Source organism: Olea europaea, chromosome 3 (genome assembly GCF_002742605.1).
Source record: "Olea europaea var. sylvestris chromosome 3, O_europaea_v1, whole genome shotgun sequence".
NCBI lineage: Eukaryota > Viridiplantae > Streptophyta > Magnoliopsida > Lamiales > Oleaceae > Olea > Olea europaea.
The window spans coordinates 21,551,337-21,576,019 of NC_036239.1; the positions used below are offsets into that span (position 1 = coordinate 21,551,337).

Below are 24,683 nucleotides of genomic sequence, written 5' to 3' on the forward strand. Positions count from 1 at the left end.
ATTCACATGGATCTAATATAATAGTGTAAAATTCTCACGTACGAAATATTGATTCCCACAATTTCCCTCACGTACGAAGTATTGATTCCTACAATTCCCCTCGCCGTATAATTAAAAAATATATTTTAAAAAGAATAAAAAAATTAAAATCTTAACTAAATAAATAATCATCAATAAAAAATATATTAAATAATATGAACATAATATACCTTTAAAGAATAAATAAAAATTTAATATATTTAAATTTAATTATAATTTAGTCCATATAAAATTTTATAATTAAATTAAAAATAGATATTTTCATAAAAAATGAATGAAAAAGAAAAAAAATTATAAGAATTCAATTAATTGTTTTTTATCTTAGAAATTAGAGAAAAGAAAAATAGAAACAAATATAATCAATGAGAAAAATAAATTTTAATCATAACTCTAATATTCATAGAAGGAAAAGGGAAAGAGAAATATTTAATTGTGATTAGTGAGAAACAAGTTTTGAAATTTTATTCTAGTACTTTTTACTTAAAAGTTAAAGTCATTAGAATTTAAATGAGGGCTGGATCTCGAATCAAATTCCAATCAAATTGAGCGGTTCTTCTTAAATTAAATATTCGAATGAGTATCTGAATTGAAAATCAACGGGTTTGATTCGTTTTTCAATTCTAAATCAATAACCGAAAAATCGAATAATGACCGAATCTCACTAATTTTTAAATTAATTTATTTTAAATTAGTCAAATTATTTTTTTTTCTAAATAAATTTGTCAACTAGTATTTAGTTCAAACAAAAGAAAAAATGATTTTCTTATTTCTAATTTTCAGTTCAAAGCCAACTTAATCAAATTGACCTAATTTTTATCCATATTTGTTACTCTACCGTAATGTCATTTTTACTGTTATGGAAAATCGAATTGAAGCTCGATAACGCTTATTTTAATTATTTTGAGCTTGTTATTTTCCTCTTCCTGTAATTTTAGCAATCGAATCCATGAATAACTCAGCAAAGAGAGACTGAAAAAACACATAAGAGTGGACTATGTTATTTTATAAGAGTTAAGATTGAACATATCATTAGTTGAATTATTGTAACTTTATAAATATTAAAAAATTTAATTATAATACGGAACCTGAGAACCGAGTGGAACTGAACTCGAACGATTCCATAATTAAATTTGGACCCCACGGTTCCACTTAATAAATACTCAGAAGTTTCAGGTCCTATTCAGTTTTCATTAGAATCGAACCGAACTGGACAATGTTCAACCCTAATTTAAATACCCCAAAACTAACAAAAACTTCTAAAAAATTTTAATTAAATATACCGTGACTTTTAAACACATTTTAAAAGTTTATAAAAATCTCAATTGAATACACCAATATTTTTAGAGAGTCTAAAAAATCTACATCAATATCTCTGAACTTTTTAAATCCCCAAAAGTGATTAAAAGTCTAAATTGAGTACTCCCCTCTAAGTTCTAAAGAGCAGCTTAGGCAAGAAGTTGGCACAAAGCGCCTCTCTTTGCACTTTTTAATTTTTTTTGGCTTTTATTTATTTATTTTTGCCTAGGTGCGTGTTTTTACACTTTTTTTTTAATTATTAAATAATTTTTAAATTGATTTAAAAATTTAAAATAATATTAAAAAAAAAAAAGGTTTTTATGCCTAGGCCTCGTCTAGTCGAAGCTTGCCCTCCACGCTTCTCTACACTTTACACTATTTAGTATGCTACTTTTATTACATGTATAGATTAGAAACTCGCTAGTTAAACTAAAAATGACAAAAAGGCATTCTCCAATTATGTTAATTTAAGTCAATCCTCCGAAGTTTGCATAGTCCTTATTAATTTCTCAACTTGTATCCAATCTAGTAGCTCCAAATTCCACATCTACCATCTTGAACTTGCTTTCACCTACCACGAGCCATCAACCTTGTCCCCAAAACTCAAACTCATCACGTACCATTAGTAAGACACCCTTTTTGATTAGTAACACCGTAAAAGATCTTTGTAATGCAAAACGATTATGTTGTATAACAACCATTGAACTCTTCTTTGTCATGAAATTTAATCTCTACGCATCAATATAGGAAATCATCATATATAAAAGACCACTAGTTAGCCAAATAACACAAATTAATGTTATTTTATGTGGGTAAAAAAAATTCAAGGGGTTTCCCAACCTATGGTGAAATTGCATCAATGTTAGTTGGTCCCCATTTAGCCCCATTTTTTAAAAATTTACTTGTTTGTAAGTCCATTTTCAACCATAACTTTCTCCTTTGTTTGACCATCATTATTTTAAAACTCTTTTTTTAAGATACTCAATTTCAATTGCATGTTCATATTATAAAATATTTTGCTTGTAAATTTAAATTTTTTCAATTTTTTTTACCACATTCTTCTAAAAATCACTATTTAAAATGTTATTTTGATCAAATAATGACCATCAAACAGAGGCTTTATAGAACACACAAAAATTTTTTTCCCGATTTTTGAACAACATATTTCATTAAATTTTATCAAAATATACTAAAATCTAGCCTTTAGCCAAACCAAACAGAGGTTGATTTTTAATGTTAATAATAGGTTGCTATAACTCAAGTGTTTGTACAATTTAATATGTCCTATGATGTTGTTATATTTTTAATAGCCATTTACGTGCATGTTTGATTCTGATTTTTTACCCCAAGAAAGTAATTTTTTGATTATTATTTTTCTAAGTCAATCGTCAATTTTTACTTCTTTTCTTATAGGTGGGATATACTTTTCTCTCTAATAGTAAAAAAGATCAATTCTTATAATCACTATTGAACGAGTCTTATATTACAAATTTTTTTCTAATTTTAAAAGATTTTTTATTATAAAAATGTCAAATCCTCTACTAACCTTTTGAACTTAATTATTTCAAATTTACCCATATGTCAATTGTACTAAACGACTATCTGGTCAGTGGTTCCCATTATTCCACGTTATAATGAGAGGAATAATAATTTTTTGGAGAATGTGTAGTTAAAAAAAAGGAAAAATTTTGAATTTACGTGTAATATTATTTTATTGAAGAATATGTTGTTGATAAGAAGAAATAGAAAAATGAAATATAATATAATGAAAAATAATGGAAGTCAAACGAGATTTAAGTTTTACAACTCAAAAGTTTGTCATCTTAACGATTTAAAAATTCAAATAAACATTAAGTGTATGTCCTTGCTCCTTCTCCACGCCAACAGCACACTTGTGACTCACCTAAATTTAGGGCCTGTTTGGTAGTGGGTATGAGAATTGATTTTTTGATCGTTAGATAGAAAAGTAGGCCCACCTGTAAGTAAGGAAGTAAAAAATGACGGTTAAAATAGTGAAATAACGATAAAAAAATATTTTTTTGGGTGAAAATTACTATCAAATGGGGACTTAAGTAATTTCTTTACTATTCGAGATAGCTTGAAACAACACATGGCTCTTGCATTTTAGTTATTAAAGCTTTAAATTTTATTTAGTTATCACACATACACATATCATGATATGAAAATGCGCTTCAACTCGAAATTACGTGCCACCTAAATTAAACTGATGCTTAGCATCAATAATAATACTAAATAACATTACTTTTTTCAAATGTATTAAGTTATGAGTATATAATTACTAGTTTTCTCACCCTTGGTACAAAATTTAAGAGCAAATTGCTCACATGTCACTTTCTTTGAAATACATTATGACCTTTTAGCCAAGAGCAAACTCATTTTACAATAATAATGTTATTAGAAGGTGTTTGATAGGAATTAAAATTAAATTTTTAATAGATTGTGATAAAAAAAATTAAATGCGTGGTTGAAAAGTTCTGAGACCATGAAAAATGTTATTAATATTGATTGCGTGACTTCAACTTAGATTAAAATCAAATTTAATCCATACCAAAGGGGGTGGAAGTCTAATATTTCTAAATTACCATGATTAACTCCACCTAGTGAACTCGTTGGAAGAAACGAGATAAATAATCAAGTACCACAAGAAAATTGGAAACATTCTTAAGAGCTCACCTAACTTGCGGATTTGTTTCATGTTGGTCACCCAACTTCAATTTATTTAATTTCAATCATCCAATTTATGACTTTGTACCAGTTTGATTATTTCACCTTTTGATTGGGATCAAAACCAACGACTAGTTAGGTAGCAAAATGCGTCATCTTGTACTTGTGGTTTTTAAATAAATATTTTTACCATAAAATACAACTCAGATTGAAACTCGAAATTGAGTACACCCATTTTAATAGAAATTACTTGTCTCAATAGGTCTCGTTCAAAAGTTGTGAATTAACAATTGTAAACTTGTCTTTCTTTGACTTTTAATTTGATTGGCAATGCAACATAAATGTAAATGAATTCATTGGAAAAACGATAAAATTTAAAGTAATAAGTCTATATAGAGGTAACTTTAAATTTATTAAGTAATTTTGAAATTATATTTAGCCTCGTTATTCTCAAAATTCATATTTTCAAAACTAATTTCAATCAAACATCCTTCAATAGAATAATTTTACACGTAAACTCAATTTTTTCTATTTTTTAACGACAAAATTTTCAAAAAATTACTGTTCGAAAATACAATATCCTCCAAAAATGGGACTCCAAGGGGCTTAATAAAAAACAAAATAAAGCTAATTATTTCTTTAATTACCCACTAATAATTATGATAGTCAGCGTCAGCTAAGTTAAAATAGAGTCAAAGCCTCCCTCTATGCTCTTTCTCTCTCTAAACCTTCGTCTCTCTATATCTATGCACATAGGCATACATCGATACGTACACAAAACGCATGTATCTATAACATTTCGTTAAATTTCGATTCGCACTCCCAATTTTAATCCCTAGATTTCTCCAATTTCAATTTGAATCTCAATACCTCTTTTTCCATACCTCAATTGTCTCACTCTAATAGTTAATTTAAGTTTTCCTGCGAAAAACCCTAGCTTTCCCTTTTTTGCTTCAGAGCCCTTCTATTGAACCCTAGACTAAATCTTTGACAACTGAACTTCGCAATCGCAACTCATTGTCTGTACAGATTGGGTAAATCTTGTGCTTTTTTTTTTCAGGTATTCTGTGATTGATGGAATTATCAAGTCACTCTGTAATTAATATTTATTTTGAATTGTTTTTCGAGTTTTGTTGTATTTTATGTAAATTCGGGTGATAGGAGTTTATGGGATTCACTCGATTGAGCTTTTGTTTGTTTAAGCCACTGATAAGAGAAAGAAAGAAAGAAAGAAATGTTTGCCTTTTGGACTCTCCTCTTGATCATTTTAGATGTGATGATCTTTTGAAGTATTTAATGTTCCTGGTTAAGTTGGCAATCGAGAATTTAGGATTGATTTTTGGTTTTGCACGTCGGTCCCAGTTAGAAGAAAAGTTCTCATGTAGTTTTATTTCAATGTGAACTCAATTTAAATGATCAATGTGAAACGTGTTGGTTCATTTTACAAAGTGAAAAGAATTTTGACATTTTTTTTACACTGGTAGAATATCGCATTGGTAACATGTGTTGTCTGTTGGGGAAAATATGCCATTCTTATGATCAGAATGAAACCATGCATTTAATCTTTAATGTATGTTTATGGGATATTAAGTTGTCATCGTCCATGCTGTAAGGAATGGGGTTTTGTAATTTTATGCTGTAATAGAGCTAATATTATGTTTACAGTTAATGCTTGTTAAAATTATCTCTGCCTGAAACATAGATTAGTGGTTATCTTGATTTTTCATTAAAGACAGGTTACACGTGGTGGTAAAACTGATATTCGGTGTTAAGTGCATTTTCCATTTGTAATTCAAAGCCTAGCTTGCTGATTATGATCACAATTGTTGAAAAAAGCATCCCTAAAATAGAACTAAACATGAGATTTTGTATATTTATTTCTATTCTTTAATTTGGTGTAATCTGCATAATAAAGAAATCTTATAAAGCAGCTATTTTTTTTCTGTTTATTTACCTGTTCGTTTGAATTTGCTTCCAATTGAAGCTTAATTTTCAAGAATGCACTGATTTGATTTGAAAACTTCTTTTTATGCTGTTTGAATTTGTTGCCATTTTAAGTTTAGTTCTCAATGAATATATGGAATATGAAGTCTATTTTATTAATAATTCATCATGATATGCCTGTTCACTGTTTTTCTGTCTACGATGCTGGCATACTATTATTTTGAAGTCAAATACTTGATTATTATGTCAAATTTTGTTTTAGAAACATGAGCTTTCTTATGTTTTATTATACTTGTGATGCTGTGTAAAACTGATGGATACAAGTGAACAGTATTCGATACATCAATTATTTGACACGATTTGATCTAGTACTTGCTACCAAGATTATATGTGGTTTTTAACACGATCTTTGACTGTGGTGCTTTGTGGGCAGTTTTCTTATTACTGTTAGTTATGCTAAGCTCTGTCACTGTTTGCTGTTAATTGCATTGGATTTTGGTAATTTCTAACAAAACTATCACCACAGATTGACTTGCTTATGCTCTATTGTGGCTCAATGCTGGAGGCAGCATGCAGATAATATTTTGGAGAGATGCAAAGGTATCATGCTGGCAGCTGCACTAGTGCAGTTAATAACGGTTCAATTGGTGGGATACCAGCTAGGGATACATCCCGAGCAGAGTCATCTGTTGTTCCACCACCTGCCAACTTCTCTCTAAACTCGAGGTAGCTTGTTGTCACACACCATGGTTCGTTTTAAATGCACGTAAGAGTGCTGTGGTGTTTTTAGTAGGTTCACAATGTACCCCAAGGGTTAAACAATTGTCTCTTTGTTTGGTCTGGCCATGGATTTTTAATAGTTAGTTTGATGCCACCAAGCTTTCTTCATCAGTTTATGGTAGGTGCCTTTTGAGTATTAAAATACTGATACTTCATAAATTCAATGTTAGTTTGTTTTTAAGACATTTCCCTTTGTCTTCATAGTGAACACTTCTCTTTTCTTCTTATAAACCATTTCGACATGAGAAAGGAAAAGCCTTAATAGGCCGAGATTTATGTGGCTTTATAACATATTCGGAGAATACAAAATCAGACTTGAAAAAACAACGGTGTTCAAATTTTAGGTATCAGGATGTTGCCACTTATTGATGTCGAAGTGGTGATACAAAATGACCACCAAAAAGAAGTAGATAAGGAAATCAAGAGTTCAAATCTTCATTTGTGTTGCCATATCTCTCATGACCGGTGACCCTACTTGTGGGTGTATGAGAGGTTATTTTTGCCCACTCTTTTTAGTTCAATTATAGGTTTATGTTCATTTCTCTCTCTCTCTCTCACATACAGACATGAGAATGTGTTTACGACCAACACAGCTACCACCAATATCTCCATGTGCCACCCACTCTCTTGCTACCTTAACCACCACCACGACACCCCTAGTTTCCAGCAAGGTTTTTCCAAACCTATCAACAACTCATTGTCAAAGATCACTACCTAAAGTGGAATGTAATTATTAAATGAGCTTGTAGGATTGTTTTGTGTCCAAAAATTTGTAGATAATGTTAACTTACTACATTCTTGTTATAAGATACTAAACCAGTTTACTATTACTACTTTTTACAGCAATGATTTACCTAATAAATTCATTCATATTTCTAATAATTAAGCTTGACAATTGGAATACGTTTTTCTGTGGATTTTTTTTCCCCCAGAATTTTGTTGATAACAGTATTATGAAATGTTGAATGACTCTACTAGCAATATTTTGTGTATCTTCTACCGTGAGCATGCTTATTCACTTTTTTTTGGTCATTACAAGGATATATATATAAATTTTTATTTTCCTGAAAAAATCTATCCCTATAGAAAATTCTCATTCTGTCTCATTCCTCTTCTTCTCACTCTCCCTTCTCCTTTGCGCCTATTTGTTTCTCCCCCTTCCCTACTAAGTACTAGGCATAAAATCATAGCTAGATTGTCTTCGTCATTTCACCTGTAAGCAGTGTGTTATTCTTATTACTGCAGGCGGTCATCACAGCTGACAACATACAAGTTGAGGTGTGATAAAGAATCGTTGAATTCCCGGTAATTGATGTTAGCCAATAGTTTTTATTTTATTAACAAATTGTTGAGTTTCTTTTGCATATTCTTTTAGAAGCAGTCATCCCTTCTTCGTCTTCTTCTTATATATATATATATATATATATATATTTTTTTTTTTTTCCTTTTTTTGGGTAATTTCCTCTCTACTATAACTATTGGACAAAGATTGAAATGTTGGTGATTTATTTCCACAGCCCGTCAAGCAACCCAGTATTGTATCTTAAATTGGTGTCATTTGACCGTATTATTGCTTTTATCTCACTTTTATTTGGTAATACTCATTTCCAGACTTGGGCCCCCTGACTTTCATCCGCAGACTCCCAATTGTCCCGAAGAGACACTTACCAGGGAGTATGTGCAATCTGGTTACAGGGAGACAGTTGAAGGGCTTGAGGTAGTCCGACAGGAATCTGATCAATTTTTGTGTAATGTCTGTTTCTTATTTTATTTTCGATATATATTTTATTTCCATCTTGGACTTGAAATCAGGAAGCTAGAGAGATTACATTATCACAAGTTCAGACTTTCACAAAACCTGTCATCGTCAATTGCAAAGAGGTATGTAGTAAATATGAATTGGATGGGATCTTTTGATACTTGTTGTACATTGCAATGACTTACAAGTTGTCTTTAGCTTGTGGAAAAATATGCTCCTGTTGTGTTGCTGTTTGAGTCAAATCTCTTTTGCAGGCAATAAGAAAACGTCATAGAGCCATCAACGAGTCTCGTGCTCAAAAGCGCAAGGTGTTTCATTTCTTCCACTTTCCATTTGATAAGAGGAAAATCATTTATGTTTCTTAAATCTTATTTACTTTAATTGTAAATGGAGCAGTTTTTCCTACAATCCCACATCTATTTATAACCGTCCTGATAGTGCTAAACCAGCTAGATGGAAGCTTGTGAATTTGCTATAAGACTTGGCAACATTATTAGTTTGCTAGATGATCAAGCATGTTCAACTTATTTGTTACATGCATGTGAAGAACATGTAATGCACTTTTGCAAGGTCCAATCGTTTTGTATTGTAGAAGATGCCCCTGTTGTTAAGAGATCCTGGAAACTTGAATGAAGACTTTTTTTGGGGGATTTTCCAATATTAATGCGAACTGGAGGAGACAGTATCTTTGCTCAGACATGGAATTTTTTTTTTCCTTTTTTTTTTTTTTTTTTTTTTTTTAAATATATTGGCTACCAAATAAAGTTTGACTTGCTAAGTCTTTGTTGAGGTAGCCATTGATTTTTCATTAAAACCAAGCACCTGTTGGACTTGTCATTTTATGAAATGAGCTAAAAAAATCACACTAATTATTGAAAGGAGTAACAAAATGTATTTCACAGTTTGACATTGATATGCAAGGAAACCCATGGGGTCTGGCATTTGATGTTTCTGTATTGTCAGATTATGGAAATTGGCCAACATAATGAGAAAATTTTGTGTTGCGAGAGATTGGAGGAGGGTGCTTAGATGCAATAAAGTTGATGAAGACAAGTTGAGGGACGTGCCTACTTGGGGTTATAGTTAGAAGTTTTAACAGATGAAAGTTCTTTGTTTGTGGGTTAGACAGCTTACCAAGTTGAACCAGGAAAGAGATGAGCCGTGAGCTTTTGAGCAACCTGATGGACATCCCTCCCTAAACCTTCTTAAAAGAATAAGATAAAAATGGCAAATCCTTTCCATATCCATTAGCATTATACTCTGATTTCCGTCATGCAGACCTCATTTGATTTGTTATCATGGTTGGATGTGCACTTAAAGTTCTTAACACCTGCCCCCACCCCCAAATGGGGAAAAAGACACATGTATGGAGATACTTTTATATGTCTTTCTATTCCCCTAACAACAGATTATTAGAACATATTTGTGCTCCTATTCAGGGTTTATCACAACAACATAAAAGATTATGTTCATTGGCGGACCATGCTCCTCACGGTTACAGGAGGAAATCTCTTTTCGAAGTTCTAATCAGAAACAATGTTCCATTAGTGAGAGCAGCATGGTTTATCAAAGTAACATATCTTAATCAGGTATGGATTCTTTTTCAAGAAAACAAGCCGCAGCAATGCTTTACTCAACAGTTGGCTATTCTCAATATTGGAAGATAGTGGATTATGGTTTAATTATGCAGGTTCGCCCAGGCTCATCCAGCTCGTCATCAGGGGCACATGACAAAACTCAGTTTTCGCGGTCGGAGCTGTGGACTAAAGATATTATTGATTACTTGCAGTATCTCTTGGATGAATTTGTTATAAGAAACAATTCTCGTTCGAGTTTGCATATTCGTGATCGATCATCCCAAATGGTTTATGCTGGTTCAATGTTGGCAAAAGGTGATCAACTTTCAGCTGCCACTGATGGTGAGGGGCCCTCTCCATACTTCAAGTGGTGGTATGTGGTTCGGATTATTCAGTGGCAACATGCTGAAGGACTGCTCATTCCTTCTCTCATTATTGAATGGTTTCTTAGTCAACTGCAGGTATTGCTGTTGTATTCCTTTCCTGTATTTCGATTTCCTAGATAGAACGTAAAAATTGCTACATAATTTGTTTCATACAACATGTTTTTCTTTTGGGTTTTAACATTTGAAATCTCGTCATTCCAGGAAAAAGAATTGGCCAGTGTTCTGCAGTTGCTGTTGCCCATCATATATGGTTTTATAGAAACTGCTGTATTATGTCAGACCTATGTGCGAACTCTGGTGGGAATAGCTGTTCGTTTCATCAAAGAACCTTCTCCTGGTGGTTCTGATCTCGTTGATAATTCTCGCCGGGCTTATACTACTACTGCTCTTGTTGAGATGCTTCGATATTTAATTCAGGCCGTACCTGATACTTTTGTTGCTTTAGATTGTTTTCCTCTGCCCACATGTGTGGTGACTCATTTGGTAAATGATGGAAGTTCTTTATCAAAAACATCTGAGGATGCAAGGAAGAAGGGTGGTCCACCAGAAGTTACTGGTGTGCTTAGAGATAAAATACATGAAATTCAAATTGAGTCATTAGCCATCGATCGAGCTGTTTCATCGATCCAAAAACGTACTGAGACTCTTGCTAGGGCAGCCAAACCTGATCATCGCGGTCATAGCGTAGCTAAAGCCTCTCAGGTATTGGATAAAGTTCTTGTGCATGGAGATATTAGAGTTGCTTACCAATTACTCTATGGATACCTTTGGGATGGAACTGTTGCTGAATGTTGGATCGCTGAAGTGAGCCCTGGTTTGCGTTCATCTCTTAAGCATATTGGCAGAGTGACTTCATCATTAATTTGCTCCACGTTTTTCATTTGTGAGTGGGCAGCTTGTGATTTTAGAGATTTTCGTACTGTGCGTCCCCATGGCATGCAGTTTACTGGCACAAAAGACTTCTCTCAGATATACATAGCAATGAGGCTTTTAAAACAGAAGATGGGCGATATGCAAAATTTGAACAGTTTGAAACGGAAACATAAAGATTCTTCGGATACTTTTGAGAGCCCAAGCCCGTTGCATGATATTATCGTGTGTTGGATTGATCAACATGAAGTGCATAATAGAGAAGGTTTCAAGCGCCTTCAGCTTCTAGTAAGAGAATTCGTACGAGCTGGAATTTTTCATCCCCAGGTGTATGTGAGACAGCTAATCGTTAGTGGGATCATGGATGGGCATGGGTCTATGTCTGACCTGGAGAAGCGGAAGAGGCACCACAGAATCTTGAAGCAGTTGCATGGTCCATATGTTTTCAATCTTATGGAAGAAGCACAAATTATTGAACCATCAGTTGTTACAGAGGTGATGAATGTTTACTCAAATGAACGTCGGTTAGTGCTTCGTGGGCTCCTAGATCACAGTAGAAGTCCTGGTAGAAAAAGTTCAAATCAGAAACTAAAGCGTCATCCCAGTTCTGGAGGTGGAAGTGCAGATCAGTGGTCTATTCACTCAACATCCAACTTACAGTCCAAATATGTTGATGCTGATATTGAGATTGAAGAACTAAAGGCTTCAATAACTGCCCTGTTGCAATTTCCAAGTGATATATTGCCAATGGATACTGGACTTGACGAGTCGCAAGGGAGTGCTAAGAGGTCTAATGGGGCTAATAACAGGGTAGATTTAAGTGAAGAAACACCTGGATGTGAAGAATGCAGAAGTGTGAAGCGACAAAGATTAAGTGAAGAACGAATCTTTGACCTGAAGCTAATTCCAACAGATGAAGAAGAAACTTGGTGGGTAAGAAAGGGGATGAAATCCATGGAATCTTTTAAGGGAGATCCACCTCCCAAGCCAGCCAAGCTGCAGGGGTCAAGGGGTAGGCAAAAAACTGGCAGAAAGACTCAAAGCCTTGCACAATTAGCTGCTGCCAGGATTGAAGGTAGCCAGGGAGCATCGACAAGCCATGTATGTGAAAGCAGGATAGGCTGTCCACATCATAGGACTGGTTTTGAAGATGCTGCTAAATCAATGGATGGGATCAGAACTTCCCACTCTGGAGATGTTATTTCAATTGGAAAACTAATAAAGCAGATGCAGAATGGTGAGAAGAGGAAAGTAACTGTGTGGATGATATCTGTTGTAAAGCAGCTCGTTGAAGAGGCTGAAAAGACTACTGCCAAGGTTGGCCAATATGGTAGGCCTTTCCCAGCTGTTGATGATCGGAGCTCTGTTCCTTGGAAGCTCGGTGAAGATGAACTGTCATCAATTTTGTATTTGATGGATATTTGTAATGAATTGATTCCAGCAATCAAGTTTCTTCTCTGGTTGTTGCCAAAGGTCCTTAGCAGCCCTGGCTCTAGCTTCCACAGTGGTAGGAATATTCCGATGCTTCCCAGGAATGCAGAGAACTATGCATGCGATGTAGAAGAGGCATTTCTTTTATCATCTATACGAAGGTGCACCCTCAATGCGCTTATTCTTTAATTGTCACTTGTCTCATTTGCATCCATTGAGTCAATTTCATACCCTCTCTCTCTGTCTACCTTAAATTTTAATTCCTTCAGCATCCAAGTCATACTTATTTAATTAACTTTTTGGACGATAAAATGGCTATTGAGTGAAAAGAAATCTGAGCAACGAAACTCTCCATGTAAATCTCTGATTCTGAGTACTTAACCAGATTTTTTACATTCAATTTATTGGACTGTTTTCTTTGTCAAAGGCATGGTTCTGTCATCTTTAATAACACCTTGCTTTGCGTATTTATTTTTCAGAATAGCTGTCACCTTTACTACTATAAAATTAACTTTTAGATGTATTTCTTATTTTATGGTTTTACATGCTACTAAAAGATCTTTAAGGATGTTAACGTAACTTGGAGGAAAGTATTAAAGATTTTGGCCTGAAGATAACGGTATGTTTTGTATATAGGGGAAGAGGAGAAAAAGAAGTGGAAAAAATGAACATTTAGGGGAAAATGGATTTTAAGTTTTTATTCCTGGTTTGAATTGCTAGGTAGAGGAAAATAATGAGAGATCTTAACTTCTAATTTCTCAACTCCCAATCACAATATTTTTTAGTCCATGTCACTTTGTATACTCTCCTCCCATTTTCTCTCTGAAACAAACACAATGTCAAAGCAGATGGTGATTCTGGAACTACTTTTTCATTTTCATTTTCATTTCATTTCTGTCTGAGGGGTAGGGAGGAGCAGTTTTCCTAGATGTCTAAAGATAACTGCTGGGCTCCTACCTTTGTTAGAAGGGGAAATGCACGCTTTTGACTAAACTTGGTTGGATGGTGTGTGGATCTTGGAGTATGTTTCAAGCGTAATATTCAGCTAGAACCATTCAGCAGCTTTTTTTTGAGTATACTATCATTTTATCGAATTTTGTTCACTTCTCTAAGGGACGGTACTGAGTCATATACCATCATTGCAGTTCTTTTACTGGGTCAAGTCTATAATGATGATCAGTGCTTTTACAGTCTACAAGGTTTTTCAAGACGACAACTAATAATTGATCAGATATGCCTGCTCTTTTGATTACCAGTACAATTGATGAGTCAGTCAGGTCATACATCATGTTACTCATGTATTTATTGCTTTGGTCAGGTATGAAAATGTGATTGTTGCAGCTGATCTTATTCCTGAAACCTTGTCTGCCTCAATGCATCGGACAGCCACTGTCATGACATCTAATGGCCGAGTTTCCAGTTCACCAGCCTTTGTTTATGCTCGTTACCTCTTAAAGAAGTATAGCAATGTGGCTAGTGTTATTGAATGGGAAAAGACTTTCAAGTCTACTTGTGATAAGAGACTTAGTTCTGAGCTTGAATCTGGTAGATCTGTAGAAGGGGATTATGGCTTTCCCCTTGGAGCCCCAGCTGGAGTGGAAGATCTTGATGATTACTTCCGTCAAAAGATAAATGGAGGTAGAGTATCTAGAGTTGGTTTGAGCATGAAAGATATAGTGCAAAGACACATGGATGAAGCTTTCAATTATTTTCATAACAAAGAGAAGAAGCTTTTTGGACCTGGTATGAATAAAAATCCTAGCATGGAAAAGCGAGATGATGGCTATCGGATAGCTCAAAAAATAGTAATTGGATTGATGGACTGCATGAGACAAACTGGTGGTGCTGCTCAGGAAGGTGATCCTTCTTTGGTGTCTTCTGCTATTGCTGCAATTATTAATAATCTTGGACTTGTTATAGCAAAAATTCCTGATTTCACCACGGTCAATCACTTAAATAGCCCATCACCTTCTGGGTCATTGCAATTTGCTCGACGCATTTTACGCATTCATATCACTTGCTTATGCATATTAAAGGAAGCACTTGGAGAGCGTCACAGTCGTGTCTTTGACGTTGCTCTTGCAGCGGAAGCTTCTTCTGCTCTTATGCAAGCTTCTGCCCCAGGAAAGGCTCCGCGTAGTCAGTTTCACCTGTCTTCTGATTCTCACGATTCTAATGCAAATTCACCAAATGAATTTCTAAACCATTCCACTAAACCAGTTATTGGAAGGGCTGCAAAAATAACAGCAGCTGTTGCTGCACTTGTGATCGGGGCTATTCTTCAGGGAGTTGCAAGCCTGGAGAGAATGGTTATTCTCTTTAGATTGAAGGAAGGGCTTGATCTAATTCAGTTTGCAAGGAGTGTGAAATCTACCGCAAATGGAAATGCACGTTCTATGGGGTATTCAAAACTGGATAATTTAATTGAAGTTTCTGTGATCTGGTTTAGAGTGCTTGTGGGGAATTGCAGGACAATTTCTGATGGATTCATTGTGGACCTCCTAGGTGAAGCTTCAATTGTAGCTCTATCTAGAATGCAGCGGTCACTACCTTTGAATTTGGTCTTTCCGCCTGCTTATTCCATATTTGCATTTGTGATATGGAGGCCATTCATTCTTAATGCTAGCAGCGGACAACGTGAAGATATCCATCAATTGTATCAATCCATGGCATTAGGCATTGGTGATGCCATAAAGCACCTGCCTTTTCGTGAAATATGTCTAAGAGACACTCATGGTTTTTATGATCTTGTAGCAGCAGATACTCTTGATTATGAATTTGCATCTATAGTAGAATCTACCACTTTAGACACCAATTTGAAAGCCTCGGCGTTTGTCCCTCTTCGTGCTAGACTATTTCTAGAAGCCCTTATTGATTGTAGAATGCCACAGCCAATGTTCAAGCAGGACGATGGTAATTGGACATTCAGTCTAGGGGAGTCAAAAAGCCAACGTGCAGACAATGTGAAAAAGCTTCTGGATAAGCTTGTACATGTTCTAGATACTTTGCAACCTGCTAGGTTTCATTGGCAGTGGGTTGAACTCAGGCTTATCCTAAATGAACAGGCTATCATTGAAAAGATGGAGAACCCTGATATTTCCTTAATTGAGGCTATAAGATCTCTCTCGCCAAATCCTGATAACATTTCTGATAATGAAAGCAACTTCATTCAGATTATTCTCACCAGGTTATTAGTCAGGCCTGATGCTGCTCCTTTGTTCTCTGAGGCTGTACATCTCTTGGGGAGGTCTCTTGAGGATTCAATGCTGTTACAAGCAAAATGGTTGCTCAGAGGCCAGAATGTACTTTATGGCAGGAAATCTATTCGGCAGAAGATTATAAATATTGCTGAGCCCAAAAAGCTGTGTCTGAAGGCCCAAAACTGGAAGCCGTGGGGTTGGTGTCCTTCCAGTATCAATCCAGTTACAGAAAAGGGTGATAAATTGAAATCTGAAGCAGCTGCCCTTGAAGAAGGCGAGGTAGTTGATGAAGGGAGTGACTTTGGCCATTCTTGGAAAGGATCTGGTCAAGTTGTGGATGTTGAGGGATTCATTGTCAGTCAGCAACATGTGACTGAGAAAGCTCTGATCGAACTAGTTCTTCCGTGCGTGGATCGAGGTTCTGATGAATCACGAAGTAATTTTGCAAGTGAAATGATCAAGCAGGTAAGTAATATCGAGCAGCAAATAAACGCAGTTACTCGTGGAGCTGGTAAGCCAGCTGAAGCACCTGCTTCTGGGGTTGGAAGTCCTGCCAATAAAAGTAACACCCGGAAGGGTGGGAAAGGTGGCAGTCCTGGATTACCTAAACAATCAACTGGATCAACTGACACTGTGCCACCTTCTCCTCCAGCATTGCGAGCCTCCATCACTTTGCGACTGCAGTTCCTACTGAGATTACTCCCTATTATTTGTGCAGACAGGTATTTTACTTTCCACTTCACATCTGTCCGCTTACATGTTTTTCCTTTTCGGAGAATGTTTATGTTAATGACTTGAAGTGTTACTGGTCAATACTCGGTTTCGGTTGTGTAGCATGCCTGATATAAAACATTTTCTGCAAGTACATTTTCAATATGTCAGAGATCTGTTGCTTGATAATGTATTCTCTGAAGAAGAATGATGATGTAGACGATTCTACAGTCATCCTTAAACTTGGTTTGAATCTCTTTATTCACCCTGAGCTTTCTTTAAATGGCTTAGATATCCCTTGAATTCCCAAGTACTCCCTCCTATTGAGATCTGTTTGACAGTTATGATGTGAATGTATTCTTTATTCAATGAATATAATCTGATCTTATAGAACTAAGCATATTGTTGCAAGTATTGAAATTTGCAGCTTGGGGTCACAACAGGTTTTGCACATGAACTATATCATGATTTACTCATTTAAATTTTTCCAGCTTCATTGTAGATCTAAAGAGTGCTTGATACTATTTGTTAGTCACTGTTGATTTGTCACAAACTATATCATGATTTACCCATATTAATTTTTCCAGCTTCATTGTAGATCTAAAGAGTGCTTGATATTATTTGTTAGTCGCTGTTGATTTTTTGTAGTAGGGTTCTAAAGAAATGGCTATATGTTGCCTGTAATGGTACCGATGGGAATATTAGTATAGATATTATTTAATTTAGTTTCCAATTTTGATGCTTATATTCCTATAATTGTTCAATTGCATCCTACGTCAGGTACTTCTAATTATATTTTTAAATCTTCCAATTCATACTTTCCAGGGAGACTCCAGGCCGTAATATGAGATATACACTTGCTTCTGTGATTTTACGCCTCCTTGGAAGCACTGTTGTGCATGAAGATGCCAATCACATTTTTAATTCTACGTTGACTCCATTGAATTCTACATTGACTCCATTGAAGAGAGGGGTAGAGTCTCTCGTGGGGACTTCTACAGCTTCTGAACTTCCCTCAATGGAAAGTCTTTTTGATGATCTATTATTGGTTTTCCATGCACTGCTGAGCAACTGTCTGCCAAGCTGGCTGAAGCTGAAATCCGATTCCAAATCCATTGAATATGCTGTTTTTGATCGTGAAGTGGCAGAACGCTTTCAGGTCTGTTATCGCCATACCTTCAAATTGTTTTATTTGGAAGTGGGTTGTAAACTAATGCAGTGGAAGTCTACTGTTGTCTTTCCTGCTCAACATCTTTTCAATTTTCTTCTACACTGTGTTATAATTAATTTATACATATTCGTAAATGAAGAAGTTATGCAGCAGCTTGTCTGATTCATATGTATTGGTGCAGAATGATTTGAACCGTATGGAATTGCCCGAGACAATTCGGTGGCGCATCCAAACTGCGATGCCAATTCTTTTTCCCTCTCCCCGGTTGATGAATTCTTGCCAGCCTCCATCGGTATCACCTGCTGCCCTTGCTTTTCTTCAGCCCAGCAATCCAATGACAGCATTAAACCCGCTCAATTCGACTCTCCCTCCAAGGAATCTACCTTTACCATCACGCACAGGCACAAATGTGAAAACCAAGGCACTCCAATTGCAGCATGACTTCGACATGGAGATTGACCCATGGACCCTTTTGGAGGATGGAGCCGGGTCAGGTCAGCCTTCAGTTAACTCTGCTCTTGTTGGCAGCAGTGATCATGCTAATCTGAAGGCATCCAGCTGGCTCAAGGGAGCCGTGAGAGTGAGGAGGACAGACCTCACGTACATTGGGGCAGTAGACGAGGAAAATTGATTTAAACCAAACTTCATTTTTGAAATATTGTCGAGAAAGAGTTGGACCCCTGCAGAAATGTTCGGCTGTGGAAATACCTTGCTAGGGCTGGCCATGTGGCAGCAAAGGATACTGCTGCAAGGTTCATGCTTTGGGGAGCATGTGTTGATGATGTATGGTGAATACAGTGTTTTCTTGCTGCCTCTGCTTGTGGGATCCCCGAGCCCTGCTCTTTCCTAACCGTTGATCAATCCTTGTTTCTGGACCGTGAAATTGGTTGGCGCAGTTCAGAGGTTGTATATATAGAAGAAGTGTTTCCCTTCAATTGAGCTGAGTAGAGTGTACAAGAATGATTTATAGCTTCTTCTTTTTTTTTGTTTTCTCATACTCAGCAATGTTTTACATCCTTAGAAACTGGAGTATTAAGTTATATCTCAGGTGTGAACTCTAGCCTTTTAGATGCACGTTATGCTCTTTCAAAATCAATTTCAAAACCTCAATTGGAATTTTGGGCATGTCTATTTTTGCTTATTGCGTAAACTAATTATGATCATGTTTCAAATAAAAAAAATAATAATAATAAAATGAAAAAAAAATAAAATCAGAGAATTTTCACCCCTTTTTGCAGTGCAATTGACAAATTAACAACGAGAATCTTGAAAATGGCCACTGGAACCCAAGATTGGTTGCCAGTGAGCTCAACCGACTGATGAGATTACTTCTCTCTAGCTGATGCATGAATGCTAGTGCCAGCAATAGAATGCATGGTTTTAGCCCCAGTAGAAGATAAGTGGTTTGAAAACCTGGTTCATCCCTGAAGACGTAAACGGTGAAGTGACCAAATATTGACATTTTAAAGTTGAGGAACCATTTACGAACATAGGTACAAGTTCTGGAACAAAATTGAACCCGAAGTTAAGAGGCTGAGAAACAAGACACAGAAAATTGCACTCATTTACATGAAAATTAGACTTCGGAGTGCCTTTTTTCAACTCGTAAGAAGACAAGGGTCTTATCAGAAAGTGGCTGCTCACAATACGGTACAAATTATGCATGTATTACAAAACTTCCTAATGAAAAATACCTTCAAAAAACCTCTTCAAACCAAAGTCTCACAGTACACATGCTTGATATTTTACAAGACAATATCCATACATCACAGGCACGGGCAATACATTAGGGTGCTAAAGGTTCTCTCTCACTAATAGTGAAATCCTCTTTATTTTCCCATTGGAAGTTTCTTGGATACAACTTCATCGCTAGGTTATTTTCCACATATGTGCAACTAGAAAATCTACTCAAAATCATCAATCCAGTCGCCATAGATTTTGCTAATTTTGTCAGGACCCTTCCACTTCTGATGAATTCTTGGACCGGTTTTCTGTAACACATTGGACAACCTTTGTGATGGAACTCCGATATGGTAACTGTCAGGATGAGGCACCGAAGTGAGGGATGGGACGACAGAATCGGCTGAAGTTTTGGAAGGTATGACCCCTTGCTTGGGATCAGGAGCAGAAGAATCTCTGGCTTCTGTTTCAACTGGCCCTCCACCATAAGAATGTAGTTCTGTTTCAGAAATATATTGAACTCATAATCAATCAACAAACAAAATTCTATAATGATAATTACCATGAGGGGGAAAAAAAATTAGGAACAGTTTAGACAATGATGATGTCATTTGAAGTTATTGAAATTCTTCTCAAATCCTATATTCTTGCCTCCTCTCTTTCATTGAAAATGTTTATGCACCCATCCACATCGCATAACTAGGACCGGTATGTGTGAAGGTAATCTTAATCTTTTTTGTTATTGCTTAAGCCTCAGGCATATTCTCATGAATTTTATTAAAACAATCTGTACTGAACGTCAACCCGGGCTGAGTAAGATATCTAATGCATGTTTCTCATATAATCAGCAAATAATCTTGCATATTAACTATCATTTCGTTAAGCAATTTTCCGAACCTTCTTAATTAACACACCTAAAGGAAAAGACTCATAAGCAGGTAAAGGATCTTAGGCTGTATGCTTCACCGCTAGTTGAACTTCTAACTCCCCATACTATTCCCAGCATTCATTAATTAATTCTCGATTTCCTGTTTCTCGTCCGAGTAACCTATAGAGTTTATATAGAAAAAGAGGGAACAGGAAAATGGATAGGTAAAAGAACCTAGCTCCAAATGCCTAATGATGTCTCTATGTTTTGCCATTCCGTAATTTCTGTTTACAGAAAATTAAAATTACACCAAAAACCGAGCCTCTTTCCCCAGGATGGAGGCTCCTCCAGTGACATCCAAATTAACCCAGCAACCGTCGATTCCTACCGACATGGGCAGCTACGGCGGACCCTCGACTGGAAATCCCACTGGCCTCACGCCACAAAATCCTAGCCTCTCCTACCCACAAGCGGTAGATCCTGTGTACAACCCTGGAGCCGTCGTTCCCCTATACAGAAGTGACGCCGGCGCGCCGGCGATTGGCGACAAGGGAGCCCAAGTCAACGCCATTCCTGCCAATGGCCAACTGGATCTACAGATTGCAAAGTTAAACGGGCATATTCCATCTACCTGTCCTCTAGCGACCTTCCAGCCACACACGCATGCCAGGCCGCATTGCAGGCCTTTCCGAAGCCGGCAAGGCAGTGGCACCGACCACGCGCCACCTCCGACGAGGTAGGCGATTCCTCCAGCTACAACCAAAAATCCCAATATCCAATTTTGTCATCTGATGCATCGTTTGCACAAGAGCAAGGGAAACAGTATCATGTTAATGGTATGGTGTACAATTCTCGATTCAGAACTGAGGCAAAAGAGTTTGTAGTGTCTGTCTACGAATCAAACATTGTTAAGCTATCGGAATGGGGAGCGAAGATTTCAGATGCCATTTGCATTGGGAGGTTTGGAGCCGTTTAGATGGTGAATTTGGTGGAGAAGGTGAGGGAAGCGAAGAAGTCAGAGGATTTAGTTATGGAGTTCAATGAGTCCTCTTTAGCATTCTTGGCACAACGTTGTGCAAACAGTCGTGGTAAGTAACGGATGAAAGCACAATATAGAGAGAGACGTCGAAGAGGAATGATGATTGAGCCAGAAGGGGTGAATGGAGAGGGATGGGCCTCGATCTCACGTGTGTTTCAAGCGGTTATCAACTCTTTTGTTGTCAATGACAAGGTTAAGCATCGAACAGCCGAAGAAGGGAGCAAACAAGGGATGACTTACACCGGAGTTATAGCAAATGCACAAGCCTCACGAAATGCAAATCAGCAGGTACTGGTGCATAAGGGAAGGGCGGTTAAGAAGAGCAGCAATCCACGCGAGCAAATCTCGGGACCTAATAAGGAAGGACATATAGAGGTGCATGAGTCAAAGGAAACAACTACAGAAGACATAATTGACAATTCATTGTATAGACCTAAAATTAGGGCTCATTTCTTGGCATTGAAAGGAGAACTTATTGAATTAATTAAGTTAATGGATAGCGAGTTTGCAGTGGGCTCCAGGAAGATCTACTGTCATAAGTGTGGGGAGGACTTGGATGAGTGCCCGACGAATGGTAGAGGTTGTAAACTTGGGTTCCAAGGAGCTGACATCGAATTGGACCGACAATAAAGAGTTGTTGGTCGAGCCAAGTGGCGAACCCCAGAAGCAGGCTAGAGCGGTGGAGGTGGAACTTTGGGCTGAGAAAAGGGAGATGAATAAGTTAACGTTGGAGTTAGCAGTACTGGATGCAACAAAAGACAAGGGTTTCACAACCATAGCTGCATTCAACACGAGGCCAATAGAGGGATTAGCGTCGGCGAAGGAGCAAGAGACCGAGTTCTATTGGCAGAAAATCCAGCTAAAGGAGTTGAGGAACAGCAAGGGGCGAAAGGGTCAGCAACTATGGTTGTGACACTTACCGTAGGTATTTCCAGGTCTGCAAAAGAGAGGGACTTGGGGACTGATAAAGCTTTGGTGGTATGGGTTGATAGTGCTAAGGAAGATATGGATAGCGGTGTAGTACAAGTGGATGAAGAGGAGGGACAACATTATGACCCTCTATTTGTCGGGGAGATGGTGGAAGTTAGTGCGCTTAAAATTAGACCTCTGCTGTCTAGCTGGGTTCTTCAAAAAATTCTGAACTTCAGTAAAATGGTGGGTGTGTCCTGTGATGGATATGAAATTAGGCTAATGCAATTATTTGAGGAATTGGAGGCTAGTAGAGGACAAGGGATGGATACGCCGGGTGGGAAGACAAGAAAATGTAATCGTGAACTCAATAGGCTCGAATGCTCGATTAATTACGACGTTAAGGGTGGCGATTCAAGGAGAGAGTTGATAGGAAGGGATGGCGGAGTGTTAAGATGATCCCAAAAAATAATTAGCTAAAACGTGAGGGGGCTTAATGAAGCTGAAAAAAGTTAGGTATCCGAAATTTGTTAAGGGGATGGAGGGCTGACCTTGTATGCTTACAAGAAACAAAGTTGGAGGTCGTTTCTAGGGCTATCGTGAGCAGTCTATTGGGGAGACAACATGTGGGGTCATCGAGGGCTTCAAAGAGGTTTGTTAGTCATGAGGGATACTAAGGTTTTTAATAAGGAGGAGGTGAGGGAAGGGCTATTTTCTCTATTGCTCTTGTTCATAAATATTGGGGATAACTTCCGTGGGATGTTTATAGGAGTTTATGGGCCTAATAATGATGAGAGCAGAAGTGGATTATGGGATGAGTTGGTTGGTACGATGACTTGGTGAGACCTTCCTACGTGTATTGGGGGAGATTTTAATGTGGTTCGATTTCCTACTGAGATATCTAGTGATGGGAGATTAACAGGGACAACGGAGGATTTCTCAAATTTTATTAGGGAAAATATGTTGGTAGATGCATTTGATTCGAGGAAACTATACTTGGTAATCTAATCGAGATCAACCTACTTTATCTTGAATAGATCGATTTTTTATTAGTGGGGAGTAGAAGGCCAAATATCCGAAGGTTACTAAGATGAGATTGGGGAGGGTGTACTCTGATCATTTCCCTATCTTGTTATCAGGGAATATGAGGTGTAGTGGAAGTAAACCTTTTAGATTTGAGAAGATGTGGCTAAAAGTAGAAGACTTTGGGGAGCAAGTACGAGAGTGGTCGGCATCTTATGAATTCAGGGGGTCATCCAGTTATGTGTTTTATCAAAAATTGAAAGCCTTGAAAATGGATATAAAGAGGTAGAATGATGAGATGGTGGGAGATGTTAATTGATGTAAAAATCAATACATTCTAAAAATAGAAGAATCGGATAGGCGGAAGGATATTCAAGGGTTGGTTTGGGAGGAGAGGGAGAGACGTGGAGTGTTAAGGAAAGAGTTGGAGAAACTAGTGGAGATGGAGGAGATTGCCTAACGCCAGAAATCTAGGGTCGCATGGCTGAAAGAGAGGGATAAATGCACCAAGTTTTTCCATAGAGTCGCTAATTCTAATAGGCACAACTCCTCTATCACATTGTCGGAGGTTGATGGAATTACTTATGAGGACCCGCATGATAGTGAGAATCAAATGTTGAGATTCTATCAAAATCTTTATTGGGAGCAGTTTGATTGGAGGCTAAAGGTGGACGGACTAGATTTTTCTACTCTCACGAAGGAGGATGCTAGTTGGTTAGAGAGACCATTTGGGGAAGACGAAATCAAGGAGGTGGTCTTCAGCATGAATGATGATAAGGCACCAAGACCAGATGTCTTCTCGTTCGCCTTTTATGAGGCTTGTTGGGAGATGGTGCGACCGGACATTATAGATGTTCTTTCTTATTTTTTTGAGTACGGTAGGTTCCTAAGAAGCTCTAACGCTACATTTATTGTGTTGATTAAGAAGAAATCGGGAGCAGTTGACATTAAGGATTTTTGCCCTATTAGCTTAGTTAATAAGGCGTACAAGATTTTGGCCAATAGATTGAAGGAGGTGCTGGGGAAAGTGGTTACTAAGTGTCAGAATGCTTTTGTGAAAGGAATACAGATTTTGAATTCTGTGCTTATAACAAATGAATGCGTTGACTCTAGATTGCGTTTGGGGGTGCCAGGAATATTATATAAGCTCGATATTCAGAAAGCTTATGATCAAGTGAACTGAGGGTTCCTTATGTACATGCTCAGGCAATGTAGCTTTGGGGAAAAGTGGTGTAAGTGGACTCAATTTTGTATCTCTACCATTTGTTCTTTGTTTTGGTCAACGGCACCCCAGAGGGGTATTTTCGAAGCAATA

General features: G+C 37.0%; 1 protein-coding gene across 1 annotated transcript; it reads left to right on the forward strand.

The window, feature by feature from the left end:
* Positions 1 to 4,711: 4,711 nt before the first annotated feature.
* LOC111379922 (mediator of RNA polymerase II transcription subunit 12-like) lies at positions 4,712 to 18,974 on the forward strand. The gene is made up of 13 exons (XM_023003370.1): positions 4,712 to 5,080; positions 6,491 to 6,690; positions 7,990 to 8,049; positions 8,356 to 8,461; positions 8,557 to 8,625; positions 8,758 to 8,865; positions 9,406 to 9,456; positions 9,793 to 10,092; positions 10,194 to 10,541; positions 10,668 to 12,928; positions 14,086 to 16,689; positions 17,504 to 17,837; positions 18,031 to 18,974. The coding sequence occupies exons 2-13, from the start codon at positions 6,557 to 6,559 to the stop codon at positions 18,478 to 18,480; spliced, it is 6,825 nt and encodes a 2,274-aa protein (XP_022859138.1). The 5' UTR covers positions 4,712 to 5,080; positions 6,491 to 6,556; the 3' UTR covers positions 18,481 to 18,974.
* The last annotated feature ends 5,709 nt before the right edge of the window (positions 18,975 to 24,683 follow it).